This window comes from Vipera ursinii (assembly GCF_947247035.1).
Source record: "Vipera ursinii genome assembly, chromosome: 4".
Lineage (NCBI taxonomy): Eukaryota > Metazoa > Chordata > Lepidosauria > Squamata > Viperidae > Vipera > Vipera ursinii.
Window position 1 is genome coordinate 17,714,262 of NC_139514.1, and position 14,589 is coordinate 17,728,850.

General features: G+C 38.6%; 1 protein-coding gene across 1 annotated transcript in view; it reads right to left on the reverse strand.

The window, feature by feature from the left end:
• Window positions 1–14,589, reverse strand: part of GUCY1A2 (guanylate cyclase 1 soluble subunit alpha 2) — a 179,661-nt gene that overhangs the window by 146,378 nt on the left and 18,694 nt on the right. Inside the window, exons 2-3 of the mRNA XM_083362412.1 lie at window positions 7,838–7,899; window positions 2,178–2,299 (exon numbers count right to left, since the gene is read on the reverse strand). Coding sequence (XP_083218538.1) covers window positions 2,178–2,299; window positions 7,838–7,899 — 184 coding nt within the window. The remainder of the gene's footprint in view (window positions 1–2,177; window positions 2,300–7,837; window positions 7,900–14,589) is intronic.

Here is a 14,589-nt window from a genome sequence, read left to right on the forward strand (position 1 = left end):
TAGATACATTTCAGTACATAATTTAGACTATGGCTAAATATAGTCTAAACTGTATTATTATTAACATCACATTAACAGAGCAATCTAGTATATGTCCACAGAATTTATGTTGGCAACTACATGAAATTAAATGATAGTTAACAACATTGAGCTTTATGGGGTCAGTTTCTGAATTACAAGCTACAAATTAACCCCTTTGCAAATAAAAGATTTGATACATGTACCAGGCCAGTGGTAATAGCATGGTGTTTATTAACTTTACTATTTAACATACTAAATAGCTTCCTTTAAACTGTATTTCATCTACATATAGATCGTACAGTCCCTTAGTAAGCTTTAGTAAGGTAAAGATTCATAAATTTATAAAGTTTGCTAGAGTCCTCAGTGTGTGTGTGTGTGTGTGTGTGTGTGTGTGTTCTGGAAGATTTATCCAATATCATCACACAAATGCACCTAATCTAATCTTTTTCAGCAAAATTTGAAATTATTCACACATGAAAGTTCTACCCATATTTATAACAGGGCTTGTGCAACTCCTGAGGCTAGAAAAACTAAGTTGATCAGTGAAATATTCAATTTCCTTTGCAACATTACTGGGGGAAAAGCTTATTTGATCAAAAATTCACTCACTTCAAAATGCAAATGCAGGAGGCAAATAAGCTCCTAGAATGTTTGCAGACAATGAGAATTTCCTTGGACAGATTTCAAAAAAAGATGAAGTATACAAAGTACAAAGCAGTTTACTTGTTGATGTTCTAGTGACTTGCAAATGTCTAGGAAAGCATGACATGAACAACCTAGAGGACATAAATCAAGACTTACAAAAGTATGAGCATTTGTAAAGCTCTGGTGGTATTGCTTTTATTGTCATAAAAGAATCATTTGTCATACATTTGCCAATTGATATGGAAGCAAGTCTGAAGGAAACATCGCTCATACTAATACAGGAAATCTAAGGCAGAAGAATAAGCCATTTGGAAGAAAAAAGGATTATAGTAAGAGGTTCAATTATTATAAAAGAGAAACACACAGGGCTTAAGAGAGCATGCTCTTCCCTCTTAAGATGGAAAAAGAGAAATACCTACTCTAAGGATTGAAAGGTGTCAAAACTCTGATTCGAAAAAAAGATTTTTCTTTCTACACGATCTTTGAGTATTTAGAGCAACTGCACAATCTCAGGTTAAGATGAAGATCAGTTTACGAACATTGATAGCTAGAATAATTATCTTTATAGGACAGTAACCCTATTAAGCAACCTTACAATAAAGATCTTAGCACTCCTTTATGCATTTCACTCTCAACAGCTATCATCTTATTGAACCTTCTCTGACAATTCAAAAAGAATCTACCTTCCTATAAACTCAAAATAAATGTCCACTTCCTGAATTCTGGGATGATAAAGAACTGGTTATGGAATTCTACTGATTTAAGAAATGCATCAGATCCTCTCCCAGCCAACTCAGAGAGATGGGTCAAAAATGTGATTGATAAATAACAAACTTTTCTTAAGTCTAACATATTTTGTATCATTTAGTTTCTAGTTATTTTGAGTTATTTCTGTCACTCTTTTTCAAAACATGGTGCCCAGAACTAAGCATAGAATGTAAAGTGGATCTTAGAATTAAGAATCTTTAGAAACTATACTTTTATTATTGTAGCCTAAAATTCCATTTACTTGACTTTTCTTTTTTGCAGGCATGTCATTCCACAAATTATTTATTTATTGGTTTGTATGTTTATTTTTTATTTATTAAATTTATATGCTGCCCATCTCATTTTGAAGAGACTGTGGGTGGCTTATAGCAAATTCATGTTCAATTTGTCATTATTTACCAATCCAGAATCCTTTTCATCCGTGCTATACACTTTTCAGTCATCTTCAAATTTATTAAGTATTTGTCTCCACCTCCTCATCCAAGTCATCATTAAAATAAAGAGTACCAAGCACACAACTGATAGTCTTTAAGTTTATTTGAAGAGGACTTGTTAAGAATTAAGTACAATCTCTGAGTCTGCTATGTAGCCACCTAGTTGCAAGTCCATCCAACCCAAATTTACACAGCCTGCTAATCAGAATTCCTACACTTGAGTTGCTTAACCTGAATGGAAACAACCTTCTGCTTAGATACACATTCATTTCCAAACAAAAGTCAAAGTGGAAAATAACAATAGAGTACCAAGAATATTTGCGGTACGTTGGAGAATTCCTGAGACATCTTCAGTTTCATCATTGCCAGAATGGTCTGCGTAGGAGCATCGGTTGGAAATATTGTGGAAATTCTTTTCAGCATCCCTATAACTAGAAAGAAACATACAATTGATGGTATATGGTAGCAAAACAAAGACCATCTGAATATTTGAAACAAGTCTTTCTGAGGAAGAAAGATCATTCTTTTTGAAAACATAATCTAATACACAATTTTTTAACCTTGGCAGCTTGAAGATGTGTGATCAGCAACTCCTAGAGTGTTGAAGTCCACATATCTTCAAGCTGCAAAGGCTGAGAAAGACTGATCTTCCATCTTTTTTTATGGAAATGAACCAGCAATCAAATGCAACAAGCAAGAAAGTGGAATCTGAAGATCCATATTTGTCCACAAATGTATAACATATTTCTCCTTCCTAAAACAGAAAAAACTCTGTAGTTTCCAAGTACTTGCTTGCAGGTTATCTAACAGGGAAGCTTATAGCCCTCGTTGATATTCTGAAGAAAGTAAAGAAGGAGAAACAAAACTAAACAGGGAATAGACACACAGGTATCATCTTAACCCTTGAGGTCTAGGAATGTGAATTTCAAAAGAAGAATGGACACTTTGCTCTAGTTTCCACTGCTTTTCTTCCATATCTGTGCTATACTTGGCATCAAACTATGAGCAAGTTTGAAAGGTGATTCCCTAAGCAGCAGCTTCTTCTGCTATTGTAGCCTGAGGTACTTTCCTGACGTGTCTGAATTGTTAACTAAGAAGAGTTGAAAGGATAGCTTGACTAAAAGCCCACAAGGATAAATATCTAAAACTTGGGAAACCTCAGAAGCTTGTGCTGAATTTTAACACATGCTTGTAACCTAACCTGAATAGTATGCCAAAGAATCAAGGGCATAATTGGAAACAACAAGCATTATTTGCTTAATCAATATAACTCCACAGCTTAATCAATACAGCTCTGGCAGGTGTCTCATCCATACAATATTGCAATGAGAGCCAGCAGTAGCTGTTAGATCCAATTCTACCATTAAGCAATGGAATAATCACCTCCAGCTGCAGATGTTTGGTTATCTTTCAGAACAAGGATTTATTATTATTGTGAGTATACTGTAGTATATGGAGATTGGTACTCTGAAATTTTCTGCCTCGTGAGACAAAGTAATTTGGCAAGCACGCCTATCATGCACCTTCAGTTGGGGAGCAAAATAGTAACAAATAATAGTCAATGCAGACTAGGGAACACAAAAATAGATACAGTGAGATGGTGCCAATTAGTTTTATGAAGCATCTGTTGCTTTATCATATAAATTGAAGCTGCCTGTTACTCAGTTGAATCTAAATATTGATATGAGTGATCAATCTTTTATGACTTTGTTTGAAAGTCAGTGAATTTCTATGGCAAAGGTGACTTGAACCTGGGTGTCCCCAGTTATACTCCAACACCTTAACCACCATGCCATGCTGCCTTGAGTTTTGCTTGTAAAACAAAATAAAGACACAACTCAGCAAATTCATAACTACGTCAAAGGCTCCCAATGCACAAAATTCAAAGTTCAATTCCTATATTTCTAATTAATGAAAGATTAGGTAGCAGCCAGTAATGAAAGAAGACCCATTTCTGTTTTTAGTCACAACTTATTTGGACATAACTGGACACATTTAGCCATTCTCCTGGTGCCTTATTAGGCAACTGTTTATAGTATTTAGTAGCCTACCTCCATCTGTTGCCCTATAGATATCTTGGAAATAATAGCCCCAAGGACTATGGCCAAGAGAAAAAAAACTGTGGGAAATATACTGCAAAACAGATAGGAAAGAGAAAATTGCAACACACTGGTTTAATATTGTTTATTTTTATTTTACTTATCCAATTTATTTAGCCACTCATCTCAAATCATTCGTGTGTGTGTGTGTGTGTGTGTGTGTGTGTGTGTAAAAATTTGGATTGCTAACAAAGAATTAAAGGGAGACTGGTATAGCTATTTCAAGCTGCTTAGCCAGCCACATCCTTCTGAGATTGGAACCTGGGCTGCTTGCACATTAGGCAGTTGTTTTAACCTCTAGGGCACAGGCTCTTTCTCAATTTGGATCGACACAGTGCATCAAAAGACATATGTATATATTCATAAAATCATATAAAGCCAGATTACAGGTACAACACAATCTCTCTCTTTCTCTCTAGCGCAGGTAAGAAAAGTATAATCCATAGATATTAACATAACCAGGAAACAAGGCCCTTAGCCCACTTGGGAGTTCAGGGTTATTTTATTTCACTTTATTTTATTTTATTATTTATTATCATTTGTATAGAGCACGGTGGGTCATGTGGTTAGGATGCTGGGTTGGAGGTTAGCAAGCCCGTGTTCAAGACCCGAGTGCTGCTGCATGGTGGGATGAGCTGCCCTCATTTGCTCCAGCTCTTTTGACGGGGACATGAAAGGAGCCTTCATGGGTATCCCCCAGGCAGCAGTGATATCACCGGTTAATCCTTCAACCCAGAAACACCTTAAATGGTGCCTCCTGCACTAACGGGAGAGGGGATCATTTGTATGCCATCAACAAAGCTTCATTAACATCTCCTAACAACAAAATATTCATAAATGTGCTCACTTATCCTGTGGTCACTTAACATCTAAAACCATAAAACTGTCACCTCCAGGGAAAACTATCAGTCAGTATTCCTTTAAACCTATCCTCTAGATCAGGGGTAGGCTCTTTTATGACTCATGGACTTCAACTCCCAGAATTCCTGAGCCAGCATAGAAGAACTATGGCCCCTTCATGACTCCTGGACTTCAACACCCAGAATTCCTCAGCCAGCATGGCTCAGCTTGTAAACCTCTCCCTTTCCCCTCAGCATGGCTGGCTCAGGAATTCTGGGAGTTGAAGTCCATGAGTCATAAAAGAGCCAAGGTTGCCTACCCCTGCTCTAGATGTTCAGTAAAAGATGATGGTCTTTTACCTGCTTTTAGAACAGCAAGAAGGTATCCTCATTTTAAAAACACAGAAAATAATGGAATTCTATAACAAAATTCCAAAGAATTAAAATTCTAAAAGATCAAAAAAAAATCTCTGTGTATTGATGACAAGTTCACCAACAGATCATGCTTTATAGCATCATGGGATGGGAAGATTCTGCTTAAGGAGATTGTCCTGAAAATCTGAGGACTGTTAACCTAGAAGGGCTATATAAACCAGTACTTTGATTTGTATCCAGAAACCTACTACCAGAATCACAAGATGAGTGTGATTCTGTTGAACTGGGGCAGGTTTGTCAGCAATTGGACATTTGTGTTTTAGGTGAGCTGTGATTTCTGGGTAGTCTTTGAAGGTTGTTCTAAAGCCCAGCCAACCCACCAAGAAGCAATGCATGAGTGACTTTGCCAAAACTCCTGTTGCAAAAATGGCACCTTCTAGCATACAAGTTGAAGACTCTCTTTCTCTGTTATATACAACTGCTGTTCCAGTAAAAGTTGTAAGTCCAATGGGAGGAAAAAAAATTCTAGACCTTACCAAGAACTAAAAATGGAGTTTTATTGTGTCTAAGCACTGTCTAGACAGCAGTTATTCCATCTGAGGAAAATTTAATCTCACTCCAATCGTTCCCATTTGGATCAGGATACTATGATCTAATGGTACTGGATGCTCTCCAGTTCTACTAGATGTGCTCTGGTCCCGCTAGAGAACTAGAAGGACTATAAGGATTGCCGTCTTTTCTTTTTAAGTCCTGTGCAGCTTATCTACAAAGCAACTAATGGAACTGAAGACTAAAGATTGAAGACTGAAAATCAACTGGAAGGATTGGAATTAATCTGCATCTTCCAAGTTCTTCTATGGACAAATCCAAACCACTTTTTCAACAACCCTCCTGCAGATCAGAAGGTTAGAGACCAGGTGGGAGTTTGTAGAACCTCTAAATGGAGGATATCTTCAGAGGGAGCACATAGCCTTTAAGACAGTCAGTGCAACTTCCTCCTCTAAAGAAGTATTCCCCATCCCTTGAATCCAAATATCTATTCTTTCCTGGGCAACTCAAATAAGTCAGAGAGGTGGGGAATCCAGCCTCTGCTGCTTGTCTCACACTACCCGGTCTACCTCTTCAGACTCCACAGACTCAAAAGAATGCTGGATGATATCATAGGACACTGTTACAGTGATCTTTGCAGTAGAGATGTGAAATATAATAGTAGAAACTTCCACAGTAAATCCAACTTCTTGCCAATTTATTACTGATTCTGGATATTGTTAAAGAAGCTATTGGTATTTGCACTTAATTGGTATTTGCATTTAATTAAAATAGGGTTCTCTGAAGTGGTTAATATTGACCCCATGACTCAATAGGACTATCCAAGGGTCAATATTGTTATTTCTATTCATAGTAATATTCGTTAAAGTAGTATTTATGGCAAGGTATCCATTGAATGAGTTGTAATTATTGAATATACTGTATTACTGCAACTTTTTTGGTTGTTCATTTATTGAAGAATCCTGGCAAGTTACTGTAAAAAAAATAGAGCAGGTGATAATTTCCCCTAAACTAGATTGTAAATAGGTTCTAGGAAAGATAATTTTCTTCAAAGATTACTTTAATGTGAATATTATTCCCTCCCATTGCTTGTGGCCTGGAATGAGAAAGGAAAATGTGTGTGACATTTTACTTCATTTTTCTACTAGCCACTGCTGTCCAACAATTCCAGCAAGATTGAAGGGAAAGTTTAGAATAATATATGAAATCCAACTCACAAAAGTATTTAAAGGGCATTGTATGAGCCTCCCTGAAGCATTTTGAACCTAAGTGGTACAAACTTTTTGGCATGATGTCTTAGTGCACAGTTCCTTGCATAGAGAAGAACTATAAAGGAGCACAAAATGGAACAAAAAACGAAGATGAGGTATGTTGGCAGCAGTCTCCTTAAATGTTTGTTTTATTGCATCAAGGAAAAGGTCAGGTTTTAATTGTTTAAGACAGTTTAATTGCTTAGTTTCAGATATTTTCCCTATTTCCCTACAAAATTATAAAACAGAGAATAGGAAAAGAGTATGACAGATCTATTTGGAACTGAAGAAAGATATTACAAAAATTGTCAGTGAAATATGTGTTAATGATACATTAAAAATGTACTTCCCACATGCTATTGAAATAAATAAAATCTACATAAACAAAATATTGTTTTTGCACCAACAACTTTCAGTGAAATGACTCACGTGTTGCATCTTAGGACATCATGACTGTCTTTGCCTCACAAACTTTGGTTCCTGTATGAATCCATTTTGGATATGTAAATGGTTTCAACCATAAATTGACTAAATTGGATGGATTTACATCTCTCAAAAAAATTCAAAAGGGTTATCACCAGGCAAGCCTGACAACCTGTGCAATAGTCAGTAGGTTCTTAAGTACATTGTATGAACGTATCTCATTTATACCTTCCTCCAATCAGAAATTCATTCAGATTTTTTTTTTAAATTGAATTGGCAGATTTCCTACTCCTAATTCAATTTAAGGGCACCTGGTTGGTAAAGCTACCATAAGGCAATATCTTGGCAATCAGCAATTAGTTTTTTATTGCCACCCACTCACTGATCTATCTCTACACTCCTTTTGGAGTTTTGAAGAAATCGGTTCTACTTACCCAATAACTTGATGCTCATAATGTTGTAGCGTCCTCTGGAGAGTCTGCCTTATGGTCTGTGGCTACAGAATAAACAAAGAAATAATAATAAAAATATTATCAGCAGTTTGTCAGTCAGCCTAGCTCTCAGCATGGTGTCTGAACAGAGGTGACTACTGATATTATTGCTTAATCTAATGTATATTTTTCCAATTACATATTTTTTCCTCCCCTTGCACATCTGCTGTGCCTCCTCCAGAGAAATGTGAAGAAAGCTGCCCAGAAGTAGCAAGCTGTTTTTGTTCAACAAACACATCAATATTTCAAGACTCTTCCTCATATTTTAGTCCTCCCTTAAATCAGTTTCTTTAGCATCAGTGTAACCAAAAACCAGTGATGGTTTTTAAGTCCTTACATGGCATGGGTCCGGAATACCTCGGGGATCACCTGCTGCCGGCGTCAACTCCCCTCCGCCCAGTGCGTTCCCACAGAGAGGGCCTCCTCAGGGTGCCTCCGGTCAGAGAATGCCGGCTGGTGGCCCCCAGGGGGAGGGCCTTCTCTGTGGGCGCCCCGGCTTTGTGGAATCAGCTGCCGGTGGAGCTCCGGATGGCACCGGATCTCCGCTCCTTCCGGCGCGGGTTAAAGACCCACCTATTTGAACAAGCTGGCCTGGCCTGATGGGGAGTTAATTTGGGTTTTAAATATTGCTATATTTTATTGTTTTATTGTGGGCATTAATTTAATTCTATTTTAACTTTTGTAGTTTTGTATTTTTATCATATGCCCTGTTCACCGCCCTGAGTCCCTTGGGAGAAGGGCGGTATAAAAATTTAATAAAACTAAACTAAAACTAAACTAAATACAAAAAGCTGCAAAAGGAAAACATGATGTGTACAGAACAGTATGCTAGTCACTTGGGGCCAAGCTTATACATCTCACCACAGGTTTGCTCTCAACTAAGTCTCTCAAGACTAGTCCCAGTGCTGAAAGTTTCTTCTGCATTATTTTCAGTGACCTTATACCGTGTTTTTTTTCTTTCTATTGTTTTACAGTGGTGGAAGGTTGCCATGTTCTTACTGGCAAAATCAGTAACTTTTCACATTTCAACTCACAGGTGGGCAACTTGGTGACAGTGGAACTCAACTCAAAGGTTTCCTGCTGGGCTCCCTTTGGCATCTGAATTGTTTTACAAAGGTTCTTTTGTTTAAAGCATAAATGAAACGAGATCTACTGTGCTGAAAAGTGTATCTATCGCAGTCTTCCATTTATAAAACTGTTTTTTTTTTTGGAATTCTGCATCAACCATTCCAAATAAATAATATCAATAAATAAAATAAAATAAAAACCGAGGGTGATTGCAGCCCAATCTTCTTGCCTTTTTAAGTGTTACCAACCTGCCCAGAAAAAAAGGAAACGATGGGATGAAATTGAGCATCTGGGAAAGGAGTTGGAAGGTTGTAATAATGACCTTGTCTCTGGCAGCAATGGTGGCCATTTGGCGTGAATGTCCATAATATCCTCTCATAATTCCAAATATGTCCATCTGCCCAGAAAGGAAGGTTAACCCTTGCTTCCGTTAAACCCTCTTAGAAGAGAACTTCTATCCAAGTCAGAAGCAGAGGCGATGAGGAAAGATGTGAAAAATGATGGAGACCCCAGGAGTCTTTGCTTATGTAAGCTCAAACACTTGAAATCAAAAAGGAATTCTAAAGAAATTCCAAACAATCCTAACATGAAACAGAGATCTAGAAGCCTCTTTCACAAGAAAATCTGCATGCAGCATTTCTTGTGGTTTTTAGATTATAACCTTATCCAAATTCTCAGGGATGACTCACACCCTGGTCGGTATCTCTTTACTCTCCTACCATCGGGTAGGAGATATAGGAATATAGCCAGCCGTACCAACAGGCTGAAGAACAGCTTTTATCCATGGGCTGTTAGGCTCTTGAACGGGAAATAATTTTATAAACTTTATGTATGATTGACTTGCGAGGCCGGTGTGTTGTGCAATTAGTTCACATGGTGTAATACGATGGAGGGTTTGTTGTCACTGTAAGTTGTGGGGAGGGGCACGAAGGGAGGCTCAGCCAATCTCAATGTATACATGGTTGTACTTTGACAATAAAGGTTCATTCATTCATTCATGTAAAAGATAAAGATTCCCTCAAGTCAAGCTTGACTCCTGCTGATTTCTCAGGAAAGTCCATGTAATTTTATTGGCAACAGTATAAAATGGTTTGCCACTGTCTTCTTAAATGGCTTTTTAAACCAGGCTCAGCTATGAAATTTCCTGCAGGTCTCTATCTAATTTCTAACTCGCTCCAACCCTGCTTTTCTTCTGAGGTCAACCAAGTATGGCTGGATGCTCGCTGTAAGATAGAAGCTCCCAGATAACTTCATAAGACACAAATTGGAATCCATCTCAATAGTTTTCAACGTGGAATAATTTGGCAACAAAAGCAAGTTATTTTGTCATGCCAATCGAATACAACCCTTTGTTTTCTCCCCAGCAGTAAATAACCACCATTTCTTTAGCAAAATTGTATAATGTTGGGACTTGAGGCACTATTGCGATGAGGCAAACTAGTCACTCTCCCAGCAACAGATGATCTGCCTATCCAGCATCAGAAACTTCCTAACACAGGGTCTGCAGAGACAAATGGAACCTCTTTTCAGCACAGTTGCTGAAATTTATAGCTTTGGAGAAATAAATTCACAAAACCTCTAGTACAAATCTTAGGAGGAGGGGGGGTCCAGACCCTATTCATCTGCACAAAACAACCTCATTAGTTTGCATTACCACTCTATTTCCAAAACATAAATCCTCATCCACTATAGATTTGAACGTGAGTGAAACGAAAGGACACAAGTCCCTATTCAGAAGGCATGTCTATGATTGTTGTTGGATGGAAACACTATACCGCTGTCATTCCATTGCTTCTAAAGAAGAGGCATATTTAGAAGGAAATTACAAGAAAAACAACTCCTGCACTTGGAGAGGTAAAGATTGCTTCTCTTCCTTCTTGGTGCCTGAAGATCATATCAGTCTTGAGTAAACAAAAAATACACACCCAGTTTCAAAAAGCAAATTTAGATGAGCCATCACCACCACCAGAGTCACAGACTATTTGCTGACATTTTATAATCTGTCTGTTACAGTATTCTACTATTACGGTATACTGTTTCTTAACCATGGTAATGATTAGCAGTGTGGTCTTCAACTCCCAGGATTGATCAACCACAATTTATCTTCAACAACAGCAGACAATCCATACGATTTCTCAACATGTGATGGAATGTAGAAAGGAGATAAATTCCAAGAAGGGAGGGTATGCCATCCAGAGGAGTAAAAGGCAACTCAGTCCAGATACTTTGTGAGAGAGAAGAGGGTGAACACAGTCCCTACTTAATAATTTCCAGTGAATATGGTACAAACAGATAATAGAGTCCTCAGTCTGTCAAGATTCTGTCTATAGGTGAGGAAACAAAAAGAACTCAACTTGGCAGAATCACATGTCATCTCGGTTTTTGGGCCTGACAGATATCATCCCTACGCTGAGTCCACAATTAGTAGAAGCCAACGTTAGCAATTTACCTGTATTGTGATGGGCAGTTTAGCTACACTTGAAAAATAAAGGGAGAAAATAGATTTAAGCCTTTTTAAAAGCTGCATTTTTAAATTCTGCATCAAGCAATTACGCCTGCTCTCAGTAGCAGCCAAATTTACCCTCTCAGGAAATCTTTAAAAAGAATCCAATGTGCTCTCACAAAAGAAATTAACAAAAGCTCCATCCAAATAAGGCCACACACAAGGAAACCACACTTTCCCATTTGGAGAGGCAGGTGTTTAAATCGAAAGGACCTGACAGGGTAGAAATTCTCCTTGGATGCAGCTAAAAGAAAAGACAATTTCGTGGCAACACAACAGGCTGATTCATACTGTGAAGAAAGGAATGGATAAAGAACATGAAGTTCATCTCTAAAATTTAAACCACCAATAAACTGCCTTTCATCTTGAAAACTAGGGTCAGTTTGACCAGCTGCCAGCTTCTGCACCATCAGAATAAAAGATTTAAAAGCAACATTCATTTAACCACCACAAAATACAAACAATTCTTCCTTAATCACTGACTGTGTTTTACCTGCTTTCCAGCACTATAACTTTTTTTAATCTACATCCATCTACTTTTTGGATTCCCTGAATTTTCAGGTTCCCAGTCATAGATTTTTGCAATTATAAAAAGCAGAAGGCTGTAATGGGCAGAAGCTAAAGTGAAATTTTATTTCTGCTTGGATGTAATCGTGATTTCTATATTTAAGGTATCAAACTATCCACATTTTTTTGCCTGTTTGATTAACAGAGACTTCCCCAATGTGCTGCTCTCCCAATTAATTGGTCTTCAGTTTCCATAAGATACAAATGTAATTTATAGACATCATGAAACTGGGGCATTTGACATCTAGGAGGCACCAGATTTGGCCTCATCAGGCTTGCCTGAGATTATAGAGATGTGAGTAAAATAGACTTGGAGGGCCAGGCTGAAAAAAGCTAAAGTGTATGTTTCCTTCATTTTTATGAGGGAGACATTTAGGCCTAGCACAGAATTACAAATGTCAGGTAATCACCCAAGTCTCTGCAATAAAGACTTTCATCCCTCAGACTGCAGCTTTCACAGGAGCCAAGAATAAGCCATGAACAGAATAGCAGATGCAGTTAATCCCAGTAATGGTAAAAATCAGTACCTACAAAGACAAAAGACCTAACATGTCTTATCTGTTCCCATCTCCTGCCTTTATATCACAAAGAGTAATAGTCTCTCTTTCCTCAAACTTTTCCATTAGGCCCACCTGCAAATAGTTTTCAAAATGGCTTCCCTTCATCCTGGGCACAGATAAAACAAAACCTTTTTGCCACTATATAAATTAGCCTTGGATGTTTTCCTGCATGACCCAAGGTCTGAAAAGATACGTGGCTGTGTTTGATGCACCAAATTACATGGTCATTAGGCTAAAGTGGCTCAGGGACGCGGTGGCTCAGTGGGTTAGGACGCTGAGCTTGTTGATCAGAAGGTCGGCAGTTTGGCGGGTAGAATCCCGAGTGCCGCGTAACAGAGTGAGCGCCTGTTACTCGTCCCAGCTTCTGCCAACCTAGCAGTTCGAAAGCACGTAAAAATGCAAGTAGAAAAATAGGGACCACTACGGTGGGAAGGTAACAGCGTTCCATGCGCCTTTGGCGTCTAGTCCAGGCATGCACTTAGGACACCCCAGCTGTTGAATTACTGAAGATCCTAGCAATGCCATCTACAAAGGTTACTTTTTGCTACCATCATTGGGATTATGAGAGAAGACATTTTAAAAAGAGGAAAATCAAACTGCTCTTTAGTTTTACTATTTGTTATGCTGGTTGAGCTGATCAGAGCAGAAATACAGAATGTTCTAAAATTCAAGTATCATCAGCCCAGTTATGCCAACATAGTTGATAGCTACACCAATGTAGTACAAATATCAGTCCTTCAAGGTGGACCAGGTCAGGAAACAGACTCTTAAAAGAGTTTCTTACTATGTTACCTCCATCCCAGGCTTAAAACCTATTCTTGTAACTGTCGCCCCATAGTTTCTCCAATCTCATATCTGTGGCTATCCACACCAAGAGATTTGGAGAACATTGGTTGGACTTCAAATTCCAGAGAACCAGGTGTTCTCATGATACAGGAAGGAATTCCTCTGCTGAAATAAAATAGACCAGCCCGGAATGAGGGACTACAAGAGACATTTTGTATGAAACTGCTTGAGTTCCATGATAGAAACAAAGCATGATATAAAGCTTAAAATGGAGCAGAGTGGCTCATGCAGTTAGGACACGGTTGGAAGTTAGCAAGCCCATGTTCAAGACCCAAGAGCTGCTGCGGGGTGGGGTGATCTGCTGTCATTCGTTCCAACTCTCTGACAGGGACATGAAAGGAACCCTCACAGCGTCCCCCAGGCAACAGTGATGTCATTGGCTAATCATTTCAACCAAATAGTGCCTTAAATCAGGGGTCCCCAACCCCCAGTCCGTGGACCTGTACCAGGCCGCAGCATGCCAGCAACCAGGCCACACAAACAAGCAAAGCCCCATCCGTGGGATGCAGGCAGCACACAAAACCACACACTCTTGGGTCCACAGAAAAACCTTTCCACACGGAACCGGTCCCTGATGCCCAAATGGTTGGAGACCTCTGCCTTAAATGGGGCCTCCAATGGAAACAGGACAAGAAGATTAAAATATAGTTAATCAAAACAAGTTTTCATAGAAGCTGGTCAACCTCCCGAACCCACAAATTGGCTCTAAAACAGCAAAGCAACATACACATTCTACCAAGTGAGTGCCCAATTCAGGTAGTCCTTGATATATGGCCACAACTGAGACCAAAATTTCCATTGCTAAGCAGTTGTTCAGTGAGTCGTGCCAGATTTTATGACCTACTTATTAAGTATATCACTGCAGTTGTTAAGTGAATCACACAGTTGTTTAGCAAAAATGGCTTTCCCCCATTGATGTTTGGAAGCCAGCTGGGAAGTCACAAATGACAATCGCATAACCTCAGAACCCGTTGTAAATGCATCCTGGTTGCCAAGCAGACAAATTTTGATCATGTGACCATGGGAATACAGAAACAGTCATAATTATGAGGACCAGTCATAAATCACTTTTTTCAGTGTCACTATACCTTTGAGCAGTCACTAAGCAAATGGTTATAAACTGAGGATTGCCTGCATTAATATGCACTGTA